The sequence below is a fragment of the Anas acuta genome, chromosome 1 (genome assembly GCF_963932015.1).
Source record: "Anas acuta chromosome 1, bAnaAcu1.1, whole genome shotgun sequence".
NCBI lineage: Eukaryota > Metazoa > Chordata > Aves > Anseriformes > Anatidae > Anas > Anas acuta.
The window spans coordinates 146249379-146268275 of NC_088979.1; the positions used below are offsets into that span (position 1 = coordinate 146249379).

General features: G+C 42.8%; 1 protein-coding gene across 1 annotated transcript; it reads right to left on the reverse strand.

Moving 5' to 3' along the window:
* Positions 1–1169: 1169 nt before the first annotated feature.
* LOC137846063 (protein mono-ADP-ribosyltransferase PARP12-like) lies at positions 1170–18029 on the reverse strand. The gene is made up of 12 exons (XM_068663690.1): positions 17542–18029; positions 16628–16763; positions 15282–15576; positions 14279–14377; positions 13140–13263; positions 11638–11833; positions 10912–11032; positions 8235–8331; positions 7157–7235; positions 5736–5866; positions 4926–5074; positions 1170–4139 (listed from the first exon to the last, which is right to left on the reverse strand). Exons 1-12 carry the CDS (start codon positions 17877–17879, stop codon positions 3865–3867), a joined length of 2040 nt encoding a protein of 679 aa, XP_068519791.1. The 5' UTR covers positions 17880–18029; the 3' UTR covers positions 1170–3864.
* Positions 18030–18897: the final 868 nt, after the last annotated feature.

An 18897-nucleotide genomic window follows, 5' to 3' on the forward strand; every position in this document is an offset into this window, starting at 1 on the left:
TGATGTCTGATCAGTCCCTAAGAAGTTCGCTCCCAGCACTGCTGGGTGCTGTGGCTGTGTCCCTAAGAAGTTCGCTCCCAGCACTGCTGGGTGCTGTGGCTGTGTCCAAGGCGGGATGCAGGTTTCCTTCCATTGCTAGGATTTTTGCAAGTAGAGCTGAGTCTGTGACTAGACCAGCCTGGGACGTGCCAGGGAGTTATTTAGGAGCCAGTTGGACGTGGTCTGTAAAGCCTACCGCCTGGTAAAATGGGTGAGTACCAATAACCGCGGGTATGAAACAGTGAAATGAGTAAGTACCAATCACCCTGGCTGTGTAAGTCATCCCCCCTGGATTTTGTGTTGGAAAAAGCAAACCTAGTAAAGCAGCATCTCCACAACTCTCACTTGCCCTTCAGCTCAGAGGCAGCTCTGAGCAATGGTTTCTAAGAGGTGAATGTGGGTGCAAGTCCTCTCCAAGCCACACAGCACTGAACACAGTACCCCAGCTGGTGTCAGCCACTGAAGCTCCTTTTATCCACCACCCCTGCTGCAGGTATCGCGACTGGCTGGTGCGCTGCCACTCCTTTGCTACTGCCACTGGTAGACAGGACTTTGACTACCACAGTTTATAAAAACTAGGCAGAATATCCGGACATGCCTGATTACAGGTCAGCCTCATAAGCTGACCATAAAGGGGGGTTGACCTTGGCTGCCTGTCAGACCTCTGCCCAGCCTGGTGAAGGGGCAAGCCATAAGCTACCGTGCTCCGCACTGCACTGCTGGCATAGGAAAGCTGTTTGGCTTCTGCAGGCTTGCCATCTATCTTAGCAGAACAGACCTGCTACTAGGAAAAGGAAACAACCTCCACAGCTTATCTTTCTCCTCGTGTGGCACGGGAGTGAGTGAGGGGAAGAGAGAGTGAAAGACTATTATGCTGTTCATGCTGTTTCCTTTGTCTTAAGTAGTAAAGAGAGATCCTTATTACTCAGAAAAGAGGCTCAATACCATTTTTTTGCTTAAAGTTTAGCTTTAATGCAAACGACTTTTAACTCAGTTCATTTCTAAATTAAATCCTGACAGCTGTACAGAGATTCCACTACTTAACAGCAACATCTTTAAGAAGTTTCCAAGAACTCATAAAGGTCATCAAACACAGTGCTCTTAGACAGAGGAGAGAGGAATACAAGAAATTTAGTGGTTTGAATACCTCTTTATTTGTCATACACAAGACATTTACCACTGCAGTTTCAAAAGTGGAAAACATGGTGATTTTTTTCTTTTGGGTGTTACTAGAGAAATAAGAGATGACAAAGTAACACACCCAGCCATTTTCTTCAGGTTGGTTACTTTACTTATGCACACATTTACACATATGCACTCACACACACAGACACCCACCTCCCCATTTATTTCCCCCCAGGAATAAAGGTTTTAAAAATATTAATGGTTTTATCCAAATTAGCCATCAAAATTGTTATTAAAAATATCTCAACTTTTTGCATGAAAAAATATTTGTTTCCGTTTTCTGGCAGAAGAGTAATGACTTTTCACTTGGTTCAAGTAGTCAACAATGACTTCGGCTATTTCAGAAGAAAGGCATATGCCATCAGTATTCTCATTCGCCATGAACATCCTGATGAACATGTCTTTGTTTTGGCAGAAAATCTTTTCTGCACAAGTACCTCGAGCTTTTATACATCGTAGAGCTGTGTAGATTTAGAACTTAGTAGCATGATATAGTGGTGGACTTTAGTACTAGGTTAAAGGTTGGACTAGATCCTCTTTTCCAACCTGAATGATTCTATGATTCTATACTGTCTTCAGTGAATTATTATTTGCTGACATTAGACTCATTAGACTCAAGAGAAAGAACACAGTCAACTTGTTTTTCCACATACTTACTGAATTTTACTGGGTTTAAACATGAAAAGGGGTATTTTCATTCAGGTATCATGCTGCTAAGTTTTACAGTTCATATAAAAAGGTGTTCTGCACAACCTTCCTCTGGCTAATCACAGCTCAGCTCCTGGTATACAGCACTGAAGTAATAAAAAGTTGCCTGACAGACACCTGTCAATCAGTATTCAGAAGAATTAAAAAGTACTTCTAGAATACAGGTAGAGAGAAGCTTTTTTTGGTCACAGAATCACAGAAGTTTTGTCACAGGTTGGAAGGGACGCCTGGAGTCCAACCCCCCTGCTCAAGCAGGCTGAAGTCCCGGCAGGTTTTGAACATCTCCAGAGAAGGAGACTCCACAACCTCTCTGGGCAGCCTGTTTCAGTGCTCTTCACCCTCACAGTAAAGAATTTCTTCCTCATGTTTAGATGGAACTTCCTGTGTTTCAGGTTGTGCCCATTGCTTCTCATCCTATTGCTGGGCACCACTGAAAAGAGTGCAGCCCTGATGTCTTGACGCCCTTCCTTCAGATATTTATTATATACATTGATAAGATCCCTTCTCAGCCTTCTCTTCTCCAGGCTAAACAGGACCATCTCTCTCAGCCTTTCCTCAGAAGAGGAAGGCGATGAGATCCCCTCATCATTTTCATAGGTTTTGTCTACGACAAAAAGGCTTTCTAAAAGATTTGTGGTAAACTACAGCTAATAAGTACTCTTTTAGGAGCATTAAAGCAGTGGTAAATGCAGAATGTAAGTATCTATGCATCAGCAACTTTAATCTTAAGAAAGACCTGACAGTTCAAGATTTTTGATTATCTGCATATGCCAACTGTACAACACTAATAACATACAACATCTTTTGCTGAGAACGATTAACTTATTCGACTTAATCTTGAGATTTTAGAAGTTTCAGCTCATTGGCTGAAGACTACTCACAGTCAACTACTTTTTTTTTTCCAGCAAGGAAGTCCTGACACCTTGATTACATAGGTAACCAGCATGTCTCCTGCAACTAAAGGCGCAGTACCCCTAATGAGAGCAGGAGATAGTCATTCCCTGCCTTTCGCAGCAGTTATAAAAGAACTATGAATATACTTCTAATAAACAGTTTATTGCTAATCAAATACAAGCACCGCATTTCACTCCTAAGCATGATAGTCTTAAACGAGAAGTTGCCTTCTCTTTTCTTCACCCCACACCTGCCAGCACTATCTCATTTGTAGGCACAGCAAAAGGCATGAAAACTTTGTACTCTCACAAACCTAAAAAAAGAAGTTAGTGACTTGATAAAAGTCAGCTGCTTAAGTATCACAGCTCAAAGCAACCCTTGTTCTGGTTCATATCTTTGCTACTTGTTTTAAATGAGAAAACTAACAAGAGAAAATAAGTCTCTGTTCCTGTTCAACAAATGAAATTTTAATTTTCAAGACTTTGTTGGTTATGTAGGGACAAAAAAAAAACAGTGCTGCTAAAAATTTATACAAAGAGTTAACTGCAAGAGACAGGCTGTACAGTCTCATTTGCAAACGCTTTAATGCCTACTGTTGTAGACTATTAAAAAAGAAGGTTTTATCAAATTTTGAGTTAAAAAGGTAGAAGGCGACAACCTCTGAACGATGAACATTGGTAAAGATCTATCCTGAAACAACTGTAACAAAATGTTATTTAAACTTGGCAGTCACAGCCAATCTTTATGTTATAACCATCAGAGGCTCCATCTAGTAAACGCATAGGAGCCTCAGAATACTAGGAATACAGGAAAAGCTGATAACTTCTAAAAACAGGAGACAGACTGAGGATTTTAATTCTAAAACATCCTTTGTGTCTTTTTACCCCTTGTTTTCTATTGCACAGGAAGGATAGAGAGAATAAACATCTAACTGCTCACCTACCCAAGTACACAACTTACAAAAATCGCTTTTCTCAGTTATGCCAACACTAGAAAAGTGTTTGTAAGAGCTAAACATAACAGTGATTTGTTTTGCTGCTACCACAGTCTTGCACTTATCTGGTCAACGTATTCTATGAGATACTCTGGATAAATCTGCTGCTTCTCAAAGATGACAAAGATCGAAGGGTTTGAAAAGTTATTCACACAACTATCATAGAAGTTCTGGCCATCCTTCAAGGGAGGAATTACATAAGAGGAATTACCAAGAGTGAACTCTCCCACCAGCACCCGTGCCAGAAACATGGTCTTGGGGGATGAGTCTTCCCTGCAGTAGTTGTCAGAGTAAGACGCATCCCTCGCAAAATAGCTTCCTGCAGAAAAGACACCAAGACAGGGTTGGTAAGACACCAGAATTGCAGGGAAAGATAGGATATAATGTAAAAGCACACTCATGACCATGAAGCAGTTCAGGAATGACCCTTCTAAAGCCTTCACTTGTCCTGTATGTCCTTTTTAGTGGAAATAACCACTGTGTATTACCTACACTTTTATTTTCCATAACATACACGTTAAAGAGCCACAGAAGTGATGTTTTAAACATGATCGTATTCCTCAAAGATTTTCCTCCTGACCCCCAACCTTCCACCTTCCCCACTCTCACCCAAATTCCTCTCTTGATAGTGGCTACTAAAAGTCATTAAAACTGCTTCAGATAGTTTCTAAGTATTCAGCTGCATGGATGGATAGTCAGCCTGTCTCGTGACTGTTCCACTTGGTAAGTTGATCTTTTCCTGTATACAGGACAGTGGGTAGGAATATAATTTTCTAACAAGGCAAAAAGCTTGTAACCAGGATGGCATTTATGCTCCTGGCAAAAAACAATTAATGCCATGTTGCCTTTTGCAGGAACTGGGAGAAACTGCAACAGAAGTAGGCCTGGACTAAGCTTGTTTGTTTTTGTTCAAGGACAGAATGGAGCACAGGAGCCAAGGCCTTTCATTATGCCATAGCTCCAAATGATTGTTGCCAAAGTCACACATATTGTTCATCACAAGCCCCAGAATGGCCAAGTGCCCCCTTTCTAACTTTACACCTCTGTAGTAGCTACTGGGATTTTTTTAGCAAGCCTAAGGTTAATGAAAGAGCTGAAAAACAACCTTTGCCATAGACTGTCCCATGAAGGCCACAGATCCTCCAGTCAAAGTTTTGCTGACAGATGGCATCAATGTGTTTTTTGCTGGTCCCATGAAATAAGAAACGCTCATCTGTCTTTCCACCATTGCTCTTCTGCATTTTTTCCTTCTGCCTGCAATGAGAAGCAGTATCATTGTAGTTCCGCAGTGACTAGACAGGTTCCAGCTGTACTAGCGCTCAGAGACAAATTCTGAAAATGCCTAAGTTTTGGACGGACACAGTACAGTGTTTTCTTGCTGGGTTCGAATATGCTTTCATTGTACATAAATGCCTCCAGATATTTAATATTAAAAATGTTTTGTTCCTTTCACTGCTTGGGAGGGAGGGGAGATTACCATTACCTGCTAAACACATGAGTTCATGTTAAGGCTTTCCCTCAATAAGTGTTGTACTGTGCTGTAAAAGCTTTCAGTTCTGACCAGTTTCAAAACAGTGTTAGCTCCAGACGTGACTGACTTCCAGCTTCAAGGCTTCAGTGGAAAGCAGCTGGCCTAGACACAGGCCTGGCAGACATCAGAACTATTTGCTCAGAAGAAAGGTTTCCTCCCACCGAGCTCATCTGATTATTCAGAGCTCTACGTCTTGATTGGGTTCTGGTTTGCTGGTACATCTTTATCTATGTGTTGATTCTGGCTAGGTATTTCAGTGGGGGAGTGGAAACAGATTGTGAAATGCAGCTGCATTTCAGGAACGCTTGTCCATCTTTAGCATACAACTAACTACAGAGACAACAAACTTCATACACACATACCAGAGCAGTACTTTACACGTACCATTGATACAGTTCCCAGAGAGATGGGTTCTGAACTCTACGAATCCTTTTAATAACTGTTTTTGGCATTGTGCGTTGAAAGTCTGCCTTGACTTTCTTGTATTCATCAGAAGAACTGTCAAGATCAATCAGCTGTAGGGAAAGAGATTAAAAAGCTGCTCTCATCTTTTACTAAATCATAACAAAGCCACCCTACCTAGTGCACTACTCAGACCTTTAAAGTCTTTTCTGTGAAATAGAGACACGAACAGCAAAAATACTCTTGGATAAAAGGCAGATTAGAGATCCCTACTCTCTAAAAGTGAACTCAGCTAGGGAACGTGAACTACTAAGGGTTAAGACACCCAGGTTGCTTGCTCACAGGACATTGAAGGAGCTGCATACTTTTGTGCAACCAGCCCCTTTTGCTCTCTGTGCCAAGATACATGTGCATGCACCTATTGAACACTACCTAAATACATAGAAGAAATGAGAACATAAATACAAAGAACAAAGAATTTATGTTGCAGCAAATCAACGAGTACCTCTACACCCATAATCCTTAAATCTTTATAGTTTATCTCTCTACAGCCAGTGAACACAAACACTCTACTGCCTGTCAGGTTTTGAAATAAATTGAAAAGGCTTTATCTGATCAACCATTTTAGGGAAGAGTAGGGACATGCTGCCAAAAATCAGTTCCTGAAATAACAATCCTGAAAGCAAGCAAGGTTTTCTAGTTGCACATTTCCATGAAAAACATCAAAAATAGGGAAGGCTAATGCTGACATTCTTTACTGACAACTTGTTGAGGACGTGCACCTTACATTTTTCAGGCTAGCCATTTTAATGATTCATAACGGAACTCTTTTGTAGGCATAATTACTACAGTTAACAGAGATGGTGGTGGAGACAGGCAAAAAGTCAAAGGTAAGTCATGCAGCTATTAACTGGTTGTGTTACAGAGGTAAAAAAAGTTCACTAGAGTTATGCTAACATCCTCATGCCAACCTGATTTCAGCAATGCTCCATAGATGTACAGCTGTCTACTTACATAAACATCAGGGACTGGCTACCCTTAAGTTCCGAGGCACAATTCACCTCTGATGTTTCATGACTTGCTGGACTGTTTTTAAAGCTAAGCATCTTGGGCATCAGTAACAGTCTTGCTAATACAGTAATTTGCCTTCAGGCCAGTTTGCCAAGGACTGGGATTAATATGTAGAAGTGAAAATTAATGCTGCCATAGTTACAGTGCCACTATTTGCTAGATTAAACTTGGTTCCAGTTTCACCTCTAGGCTCGCCCAGTGTGATATCAGGCTCAAGCTTACCAATACCTCTGTGTTATGTTACATATGAAACAGTCATCTACAAGGGCACTGTGACATAACAAACCTGCATACAAGAACAAGATGAAGAGATGAAACAAAAACCTCCAAACCTTGAATCCCAGGTCAGGCAGGGCGGATTTGTCCCAGTGAGCTGGAATACCCTTAAATTCTTCGGTACGCTTACAGCCCCTGTACATTAAAAGACATTACAAATAGGCAATTAAAACACAACAAATACTTACATTTTATATGCATATGATACTAAACATTTTTGCCAAGTTTGGGGAAAATACAGGCAACTTAACATATTCAGAAACATTTCAAAATTGTCTTTTTAGTTCAGCAGATGAAAATATTTTTCCAAATCATTATGTCAAGACTTATGGCAGGAAGGAAGATGCCAAATGAACAAGGAATTTAGATATACGCTGAACTAAAGATGAAACTAGTTCTCTTAGTTGCAAAGAGTTGAATCTACACATAAAAGCCTTGATAAACTGGGGTAAGTACTTAAAAATGCATCTACTATCATATCCGTATGTCAGAAACAGGACAGATACAGCCCTCCCCTGCTACTTCCACCCCCATTTCAGTTAGTATGTTTAGCTGTTCCTTCTTGTGTTGTTTAAAGAAACCACTGTGTGCTGCAAGAGAACGCATAAAAAAAAAGCTGTTTGTTACATGGAATTACATAAAACTTCTTTTTTAGAATCCCATCTTTTGTCTCCACCTCTGCCAACTACTATGTACCTCAGATCATCTGGTTGTTCTCACAATAATTGTTTCTAAACTCATACCTAGCTTTGAAAACAGATCTCAGATGTCAGAAAAGGTTGGTGTGCGTAAACTTTATTGCTTCCATGTGTATCAGCTGCTTTAATACAACAGCTCCCTGTAATAAGCAGCTCCTCACAGCATTGCTACAAGTTGAATTATCTCCTACTTTCTGTGACCATGCCCAAAGGCGGTCACCCCCAAGGCTTATGAGTTGCTTTAAATCTGTTGGCCAGGCTGGAACATTGACCTGGCTACACAGTGATGTAGGAAAGGTTATGTCCCTCCTCCAACTGCCTTAACAGTTACTTAACAGTAACTGCCTCCTTCACCTTAACACCCTTCAAGATACTACATTCACGATGCACTATTTATTACACATCACCCCAGAATGAGCAATTGCATGTACTTTACCTTGCTCTGGCCTTTTCTACGTCTGTCTGAGACACAAATTTAGGTCTTCTGCAAACTTCTCTCTCTGTTGTATAGCGAAGGTTTTTCTGAATCATGGCTGGGAAAAAAAAAAAGAAAAAAAAAAAAAGAAAACAAAAAGTTGTGGTTTTACCTGGCATGCAACTAAAGCACCACATTGCCATTCACGCACTCCCCCACAGTGGGATGGGGGAGTGAATGGAAAAAAAGGTAAAAGTGCAAGAACTCATGAGCCGAGATGAGGACAGTTTAATTGGAAAGGGAAAAAAACCAGTAATATTAATAATTAAAACAAACAGGTGATGCACAACACAATTGCTCACCACTCACCAAACAATGCCCAGCCAGTCCTCAAGTAATGGCAACCCCCCCCCAGCCAGCTCCCCTCCGTTTTATTGTTCAGCATGATGCCATGTGGCATGAGATACCTCTCTGGTCAGTTTTGGTCAGCTGCTCTGGCTGTGCCCCCTCCCAGCTTCTTGCGTGCACCCAGCTTCATTGCTGGCGGGGCAGCACGAGAAGCCCAAAGTCCTTGACTAGTGTAAGCACTGCTCAGTAATAACTGAAATATGTTGTAGTATCAACATTATTTTCATTTGAAATCCAAAACGCAGCAGCACCATACCAGCTTCTCTGAAAAATTAACTCTATCCCAGCCTGTCCTGAAACCCAGACACAGAACAATCAGCACGGTGTTTCAGGAAGTCTTTGCAATACAGCAAAATTTGACAAGATGTTTTGCCAAAAATGCTGAAAAAAAAAAGGAACCAAGCTTTTCATCTTGTCACAGACATGGAACCCCGAGGAGGATGTGGAACCCACGGTCTATCTGTATAGCTCAAAGAGAATTCAAGTTTCCAAGGAGGATTCCAGTTTCAGTTTTGCTTTATAAGCTTTATAAGGAATGATAGACACTGGATGAATATTTTCCCTTCATTGTTCCACCATCTACTCTTTACTGAAGATGTATTTGGTTATGACAGTGAGTTGCATTGATCTTAGCTATTTTTTTCTTGATGCATCTGTGTTTGTTTCACATTTATTCACAATTACAGCAGTCTGAGGCAGATAGGAAATACGAGTTGGATCAGCAAGAGGTGCTAGGCCAGTCTTTTCCTCATTGGGCTGAAGACTTCAAACTTACTTGCTTTACTCAGCTGAAAATCTCCTATCTTAATGGTCTCAGGTAGCTCCAGGGGAGATTTAGTTTGGACATTAGGAAGAATTTCCTCATGAGAGGGTGGTCAAGCATTGTAACAGGCTGCCCAAGGAAGTGGTGGAGTCCACAACCCTGCAGGCATTTAAGAAATGTGCAGATGTGGCACTAAGGGACACAGTTTAGTCATGTCAGTTGGTAGGTCAGTTGATGGTTGGACTTGATGATCTTGAAGGTCTTTTCCAACCTTGATGATTCTATGATTCTATGAAAAGGATCATTGTAAAATAAATATCTACTTTTTCTCCATGGATTGTATCCCCTCCTCAATTTGCAATCAATATATTGTCTTCCTACATATATCTGTAGATTTCCATCCCTATAAATGACAGCTAATAGGTGTCATAGGCCATTCATTAGTGACCACCACCAGAGACAAATTACAGCAACCTGAAGTCATCATGTTCTGGATCTTAGGTCCTCTTGTAGCTATTGCCACACTGTATTTGCAACTAAGAGTCAGAAACAGACAGTAGAATGGGCCCTCATCTACAGAGAGAGATACAGAGGGTAAAACAAAACAAAACAACAAAATAAACACCACCCACCTCTTGGCTCTACCATGCACAAAAGCAAGCTTTGGAAGAAGTCTCCATTGCAGTTATTTGCCTAGGTTACTAAAAAAGCCAAAACCTTAGGAAAGGGATTAATTTACTATGCAATTTTCTAAGCCAACAAGTTTCCCTACTCTATAGAGAAGATTCTAGTACTGCTTTCAAGTGAGTTGCAAACAACATATGCCCTTTCTGCTTGTTTTCTTGATGCAGAATTAGATAGTAATGGGGAGTTGGATCAAAGGCGACTAAAGCAACATGACAGTCCAGGCATGTTGATCGTTTTCCACAGCCTCTGAAAAGGACACTTGGAAAAGCAGCTGCATTAGAGAGGACAGCTACGTATTCTTAACAAATGACTTAAATTTCCTGAACTCTTGAAAAACACATCTTTGTACTTTGACACACTCAAGGTATTTCTGCAGCCCTTCCAGACAGGCAGAGATATGCAAAGAAAATGTCCGCACAATTCCACGCTAAGGAATCATCTCACACCTTGCCAAGAATTAATTTTTTGCTAGCCATTGATTAAAGCAGACCAAAACCTAGCTTGCCAAGTCTTCCAGAAGCTTCTAGGCATCAGTGTTGGTACTAGTATCAATAGCTAAGTTGCCCTTTCACTTGCTGGCAGACATTTTTAAGCCTAACACAAGAACTAAAAAATGAAAGGTTTGGAGGAATAAGGATGCCATTGAAGAAACTAGCGATTCTTATCCAGAGAACTTTGGTAGGAGTTCTGTTTCTGTGAGGAAATACAGATCAGACTTGCAAGAGGAAAAGATCGCCTTCTGCACAAATGTAGTTTAAAACCATAAATTACCTGGAATAGAGGAAGAGAGAGAGAAACAAAACAAACAAACAAAAACAACAAAAGGCAAATGGAACATACCTCCAAAATTGAGTTCATATTCATGTTTTCCAGCTTTGAAGTGCAGCTTTGGAGTACTTTTGGCTATATAAGCTTTCTCCAGATCATCACTGTTAACAGTGGCAGCTGCATGATCATCATCCTGTCAGGCCAAAACCAAAAGAAACAAAGAGATTCTCCTGGTCTGTTTTATACAAGCAAGTTCAAAACCTAACAACTGTCATAAGGTGGCTGCAGTCTGCACCAGACTTTATGTGTGACAGTAGCTCTTATGCAAAAAAGCATCTATTAAGCAGTTGAAAACTGTGGAAACTGCCTCATGACAAAGCAAGGAGTGTTATGAAGCCTGAAGTTACATGGCAAAGAGTTGGCAGTGATCACTGTTACTGATACTGCACATTCACCAACAGAGCTGAGCAAAGACACAGAGCGCTACTGCAACCTCAGAAAAGGAAGTTTTAGTTTGGAGCAATGAAAAGAATGTATTAATGTGATCCTATCTGACGTGACTCACTGAAGAATTATCTGTCAATAATGACTATGACTCACCAGTGACTATGACTCACTCTATCTGAACCAGTCAAATACACAGGGAAGCATCTCATTAGACCTTTAAAACCCACCTGTGAAGTGAGTGTGAGAGGGAGGGAGTGACAAAAGAGAGGATATAAACAAACACTGTGCACTACTCAGTAATTCTGCACTCTTAGTATAGAGCTGAGATTCTCCCCAGCTCTCCACACTTACTTTCTTTCCATACTCCTTCCACACACCGTATTCATCTTTCCAATACCAGATCCATTCTGTTGTAAGAATGAAGTGAGGGGGTCTGGTCACAGAGGAGGCTGTAGAAAGGCGTCTAACCTTTCCAAAGCCACAGTACATATTCAGAAATGAGATGCAGGACAAGCCATAGCCACTTTCAGTAACCACGTTACTAGATCTGTTAAGAAAAAAAAATGTTTGTGAAGCTTTTCATATAATTTCAGAAGCCTGCCACAAATCTTCAAATTAAGTCAACATCACTCAAGAGCAGAATACAAACTTGTTGTTTCCACAACAAGACCAATTCTGTCTTGTGTTTGTACATATTTTTCCTCTTCAGGTATACAAGGTATTCTAGCAAGGCCACAGTGGGGATAGGGATAGGGTGGGTAAAGGGTAGAAAAAATCCCACGCTACTTTCCCATCCTCCACATCAAGAGATGAAAGAGAACATTACTTCTAATCATACGGTCAAACCATATAGACAAGTTCAACCAAAGACAGATTTTCAAAACTACATGTGACAAATCATCGTTCATCTAAGGTTTTCCTTAGTGAGGAGTAAGATTTCCTATGGCATCAGCATTAGGAACTATTTATCCACTTTTTCAGAGTGAGAAATACTAGAGTCAGATCATTCCCATAAAATGATTGAGGCAGGTTGTCCCTGGCCAGCAGCCAGGTACCCACAGAGTGGCTTGCTCACTCCCCCTCCTCTTATCTCCCCTTTTCATTAGGACGGAGGGGAGAAAAGAGGAAGAGCAAACACAAGAAAACTTATGGGTCAAGGTAAAGGAAGCTTATGAAGTGAAGAGAAGAAGGGGAACATAATAAATAACTATTGATTTTTAAAAAATCAAAGAAAAGAAAATTGCTTCCCACCTCCCACAGACAGACTGCCCAGCAAGCCTCTGAACAGCAGCTGCCTTGGAAACCCCCAAACTCAATCCCTCTTCTTCTAGCCCTGTTTTTACGGCTGAGCATGACATTATTGGGAAATAATATTCCTTTGGCCAATTCAGGTCAGATGTTGTAGCCACGTCCTCTCCCACCTTCCTGCCCACTCCAGCCCAACTCATTTGTGAGGGCTGAGAGGGACAAACAGAGAAAACCTTGACTCTGTGCAATCACTGCTCAGCAAGAACTAAAACACTCGTCTATCAGGAGTGTAGTTTTAGTTACTAACCCAAAACACAGCTCTGTATGAGCTGCTAAGAAGAAAGTTTTAACTCCATCCCAGTCAGACCACATGTGGTAACCCAAGGGGTCCTATACAGACTTTGAGCATGAATAAATCACAATGGATCAGATCTCCAGCAACAGCAGATCAATGAAGCCAGGTCAGCAGAAGAATGCCAAACAAGGCTAGTTCTGTAATGACTGCAATAGAATTGCAGCAATTTATAGCCACTGAGGACCTGGTCCAATATTGCACGTCCAGAGGGCAAACTCCAAATGCTATTAAATCTTGTAAGAGTTTATACCTGATGTTTTTGGGGTCACAATATTCTTTTTCTATTTCTTCCATATTCTTGAAGTCCTTCCAGGTATTACCTTCAAAGACCTGCCATCTATATGGCAAGTGAAAATGAGTTCTGGTACACTTGTCTATGGAAGTAAAATGAAAAAATAAGACCTGCGTTACTTTTAAAGTCTTTGAGGAAGACTCCCACATTTGAGGCACACACGTATACTTAGCTGGTGAAAGTATCAAATGCACAGCTATAGCAAGTGTTCACCTATGGAATCATTACAAGCAGTAGTTCAGCATTTTTCAGCATGATCAAGAAAAACTTGACCCAGCTTTGTACAATTAACCATCCAGTCCCACAGAGATATTACTAAAAAAAACAGTGTTCAGTTTCAGGTTAGCAGATAGCTCGTTTAAAGACATCAGAAAGTCAATAGGCTTAAGAGTGCAGTAACTATTCCACTAGCAACAGAAACAGTGGTTGCAGTATCGCAGGAAATCACTCAACGAGTCAATATGCAGTCATTCCTCAATAGCACTGAAGAACAAATCACCAGTACACATATGCATAAACTTCAAGTTAGCTTTCATGGTAGAGCAACTGGCAACATAACGACAGAAAGTCAAGATGACTGCGCCACAGTCTGTATGAGAAGATGTGCAATACCTCAGAGCTATCACAAGTCAAAAACATCAAAAAGGAAAAGGATGACAAAAGGACATCCCAACAAAAAAAGTCACACAGCGGCATTTTTCTGGACAAGTCAGAACATTTTCAAAGGGATACCAATCTCAGACAGATGCAACAGAAGAATGCTGGACAAAACAAGGGAAAATGCAGAATTCAGAGTGTCTTTTGTACTTATTTGGCAACAGGACAACCATCTTTCAGCAATCCCTTAGGTGAACCCAGCTAAAGCAGCCAATCTCCAACACAGGACAGTATTAGACATTTCAGAGCAAGACAAAACAACTCTTTTGTGTGGTACATTGGGTCGGTCAAATGTTTTCTTACCAGCACTCAGCATTACGATGCAATTTAACTAAATATAAGCATAAGCTTCAAAGTTTCCCTTTTCTGTGGAAAACGTCTATTGCTTTCAGTTTCTCAGAAAATGCAAACAGACTGGACTTGCTACAGTCACAACATACCTTTAAAACCACAGCTTTTGTACAGATGATACAAACAGATCTGTTCTGATTCATCACTATTTGTAGATGAAGACTCCTGGCTAGAGCTGTGTTTTCTCTCTAGAGGGGGAAATTATAAGCCTTATTAATACACTTTGTTTCAGTTAGTCGTCTTACAAGTGTAGCTATAAAGATGTCTTTGATAACCTCATATGCACAGGAGTCCTATCCCTTATCCACCCTTCCTAAATTTGTCTTTCTTATAGCTGCTGAATTCCTCAGATGCAGTTGCTAGCAGTCACCACAAAATAAGAATAGAATCCAGTGCCTCTACATTTTGCGATGGACTTATCTGTGCATTCCACGCAGTTGTTCAACATAGGCAGATACAAAATTCAAAGTCTCATAATTTGATACTCCTGTAAATCAAAGCACACCTAAAGAAACAATAACTGCAGGGAGAATAGCAGAGATGAACATAGGCACATGTGGATTCTCCATTCTGTTATCCATTTTTTTCCAGTTAAATTATAGTAACTGACAATTCTAAGGAACTTCAAAAGAAAAGAGCAAACAAAATATTGTATTTCTGAGAAGCATCTAGGATACTGCTCTGTGAGTTCTTGTGCTAGGCAACGGCTATTTAAAAGAAAAAAAAATGAGAAAATAGTTTATAATCACACAAATGTGACTTCTATTCTCAAATGGTTCTCTACCCTTGTTAATGTGTTTTCATGAAGAACACATCAAAAATCTCCTGATCTCCAGGTTACAGTTATGGATTTCTAACCCCCATTTTAAATTTATTTATTTTTTAACAAAAAATCGAAGGACTATATTTCTCCATGCCTTGAAATCAACTCCACTTGAATTTAAGACAAGTCGCTGCCAATGACTTGGGTGCAAAGTCCATCCTAAAAGATACATCAGGACGCATAATTCAATTTCCTCTTTCTTAATGGCATCTGTATGAATATTCACTATGGTGACTCTTCCGGTGCTTTCAAAAGATTATATGATTTACCTTTGCATGGTGAAGACTTGTTATCTTCTATGTCATACACACTTCCATTGTTATTTTGTATGGCATACATATTCCTATAAATGGAGGGCAGTTTCTGAATAATGTCTGGGCTTATTCCCTGTCTCTTCAGTTTCTTGTAACTTTCTGACTTTAACAAGTCATGGGATCTCTTGCAGCTGCTGCCAAATCTGCACTGTCCCCGCAAAAAGTACTGGCAAGCATGCAGCTTGGTGCAGGTCTCTTTAAAAGTACAAGATCCATAAGGTCCATCACCTTTGTTGTAATGCAAGCAGACCTTGAGTAAGGAAAAAAAAAAAAAAAAAACAAAAAAAAACCTTAAAGATTCAAGTATAACATGCACATATATTCAGACTGTTTGTATTCAAGAAATTTTACATTTGCATTTAGAAGACATACAAGTTTTTCTTCTTGTTTTCCAAGTGATTACTTGATAGTTTTTTCCTTTTCCCTGCTAATGTCCAGAAAGATCTTTCACCAGAAAACAGCCGTGTTATTGACATTCTCAAGCAAATAGTATTTTGCTCTGTATCATATAAGTGTAGGACAGCAGATTTTATTCTGTCACTACCCTAACTCTCCAGTTTTCTAGTTTAGGAATAGTGAAATTTTTCAACCCAAATTTGGTGGTAAGCAGTCCTGAGTCTGGCTGGCATAGAGTTAACTTCCATGTTCCAGTTTCTTCACAGCAGCCTGTATGCTGCTCTGTTTTGGATCCGAGGCCAAAACACTGCTGATAACATACCAGCGTTCATCAGTAGCTGAACACTGCTTGCACAGCCAAGACTTTGTCTTCCCCCCACACTTCAGGAAGGCTGTGGACAGGAAAGAAGCTGGGAAACGACAAAGCTGGAATAGCTGACCAAAAGTGGCCAAAGGAATGGCCCATACCTTACAACATAAAGCAATAGAAACAGAGGGGCTGAGGGGTGTCCTCTTACAAGGTGCTTGTTGCTTGGAGACTGGCTGGGCATTGCTCTGCTTGTGAGCAGGGGTGAACATGCAACACTTCATCTCTTCCTCTCTTTCCTCCACTTACTAAGCTGCCTTTAGCCAGACTCTCACTCATGTTTTTACACTTCTGTTACTTCGACTTTCTCGAAACTGTCCTGCACGGGGCAGGGGAAAGGGGAGGGAGCAAGCGGCTGAGTGACTGCTCAGCTGCCAACCAGGGACAACCTTCTGTGTAACAGAACAAGAGATTTAAAGTTTTACATTTGGATTATGCTAACTAAACTGATGCCTAGCATCTGCAGCTAACATCGAGCCTCTTCCACTTTGTGAGGGTCACCGAAACAGGCATACGGAACCATCACACCACTGCTCACCTCAGGAAGGAGGGAGGGATCGTTTTGAAGCAGAAGCTGACGAAGTTCATTACTGCTAAAATTCTCAAATCCATAACGTTTTAAAACATGGTGATTGTGGTCAGTGTAGAAGTCGTGAACAAACTTGCATTCCTTCCTACACGTTAAGAAAGCCAAGTGCAAAATGAATGTGATGTACTGGCACAATTGTGCTACCCCATCTATATTACACTAAACAACTTTAAAAGCACATCAGATTAGTTAGTTTCAGAAAAAAAAATCTGCAGCACTGCCTTCTAAAGTAATTACGTGATTTGCACAGCAGACTACGAAATTACCATGAGGGTAATTACCAGGCTACTTCTGATTTACAGCCCCTACAGCATTACTGCTGCCTGACAATATCGGCATGCTTGACCTGCGCACAGGGAAACCCCGAGAAGCCAGGCAGTGTTTGCTCCTACTCATCCCAGTGCATCCCTGCTCAGCTCTGTGGGCACGAAGCGAAGCGTTTGGGTTTGTTGGAGGCGCCAGCCTCTGCGGGGCAGAGACCAAACAGCGCTTTCACCCTAGCCCTACAGGGAAGCGGCAGAGGCTCCAGATAGGACGGTGGGCTGGAAAGGAAGTGTTGCAACCCAAACAAGGCTGAGAGCTCTCCTGCCTGCCTTGAAAAAGACAAAACAAGAGCACTTTAAGTACCTCGGCCGGCCGGGAAATGGAAGGAAGGGTTTTACCGAGGCCTCTCCGTGCCGGGAGGGCACAGCTAGCGCAGGGCCCCTCTCATCTCACCCAGGGACCCCCGGCCGGGCCCAAACCCCCGACCACCCCCACCCAACGCAGCCGCACTCCCAGGGCTTGTGAAAAACAAAACCACCACACTTTTATCCTCAAAACACCTCTCCTCGCAGCCCCCCCCCGGCACCCCGCTGCCTCACCTGGCCTGCTGGTTGCGGCAGAGCCCCTTCAGGTGGTACTTGCAGAGGTGCAGCCGCCCGCAGCGCCCCTGGCAGCCCGCGCCGTGCTCCGGGCACAGGCGCAGGGCGCTGGTGGCCACCACCACCACCACCTCCTCCTCCTCCGTGTCCGCCTCCTCGGCGGGCCGCCGCAGCAGGGTGAAGCGCTCCGTGTCCCGCAGCACCGGCTCCAGCAGCTCGGCCCTGGGCCGGCCCGGCAGCTGCTGCCGGAGCTCGCTCAGCTCCAGGCTGCCGCCGTTGGCGCACAGCACCCGCAGCGCCTGGGTGGACAACGCCATGGCTGGGGACAGCAGAGGCATCACCCCCGGTCCCGGTCCCGGTCCCACTTTTGGTCCTGGTCCCGGTCCTGGTCCCAATCGGCCTGGCCGGCCTCGAGCGGCTCCTCCCCGGGCCGCTCCACCCCGCCCGAGGAAACGAAAACGAAAGCGGAGCGCGGCCGTGCCCGCCCCGGGGCCGGCTTCCCGGAGCCGCCTGACGGGGTGGGGGTGCGCCCTGCGCCGCCCTCCTGCCGCCGGGACTGGGGAGCCGTCCCTCAAAAAGGGGTGGCAGGTGTGGGGTGAGAGCCCCAGGAGGCCACAAACAACTCTCCCTGCTCTCTGTGGTCGCGGAAAGAAAGGCTGGCCTGTGAGGTCGACCGCCATTAGGCGCCAGGAAAGCCCCTCAGCAGGGTTTCTGACCTGTGCCAGGTTTCTAAGGATGCTTTGCAAGGGGCAGCCTTGTGCTCTGCTCAGTTAAAAGCTCAGCCCTGGCCACGCTGGCTGGCAATGCCCCTGCCCTGGCTGCACTGCTGACAGAAGCGCCTGATAAGCAGGGTCACCTCATCCTTCTAAACTGCAGCCACAGCACCGGAGTGTGGCTCACCTCCAGGAGCTCCCAAACTCTGGAGTGTGGGAGCGTGTCTTCGTTTTTTAACGTGCTTTCCTCGCTGGGTTGTTTGGGCACTTCTTCACCCTCTTTCAGAGGAGTGCTTTAAGCGATGCTGAAAAAATGGTGCAAAACACCACTCTTTAAGCCGGAGTGCCTGCAGCAGGCACAGGCACTGACAAAACTGATAGCACATCACATCCAACAAGCGTCCCGCCTGCTTCCTGCTTCTGCCATTCAGGCTCTGCTGCGTGCAAGGTTCATCTGGCTGCCTTTCCCCTTGTTTCGTCTTATTTCCTGCTTCCCCTGTGAGACCAGGAAGGGAGCGACAAAATGAGAAGCTACACGAGTACATCAAACAGAACAACAGCCATGCTCTGCCACTTAGAGGCTCATATAGATCAGTAGCCTGCTGCTGACGAAGGATGTCACCAGATGCCTAGCAGGCAATGT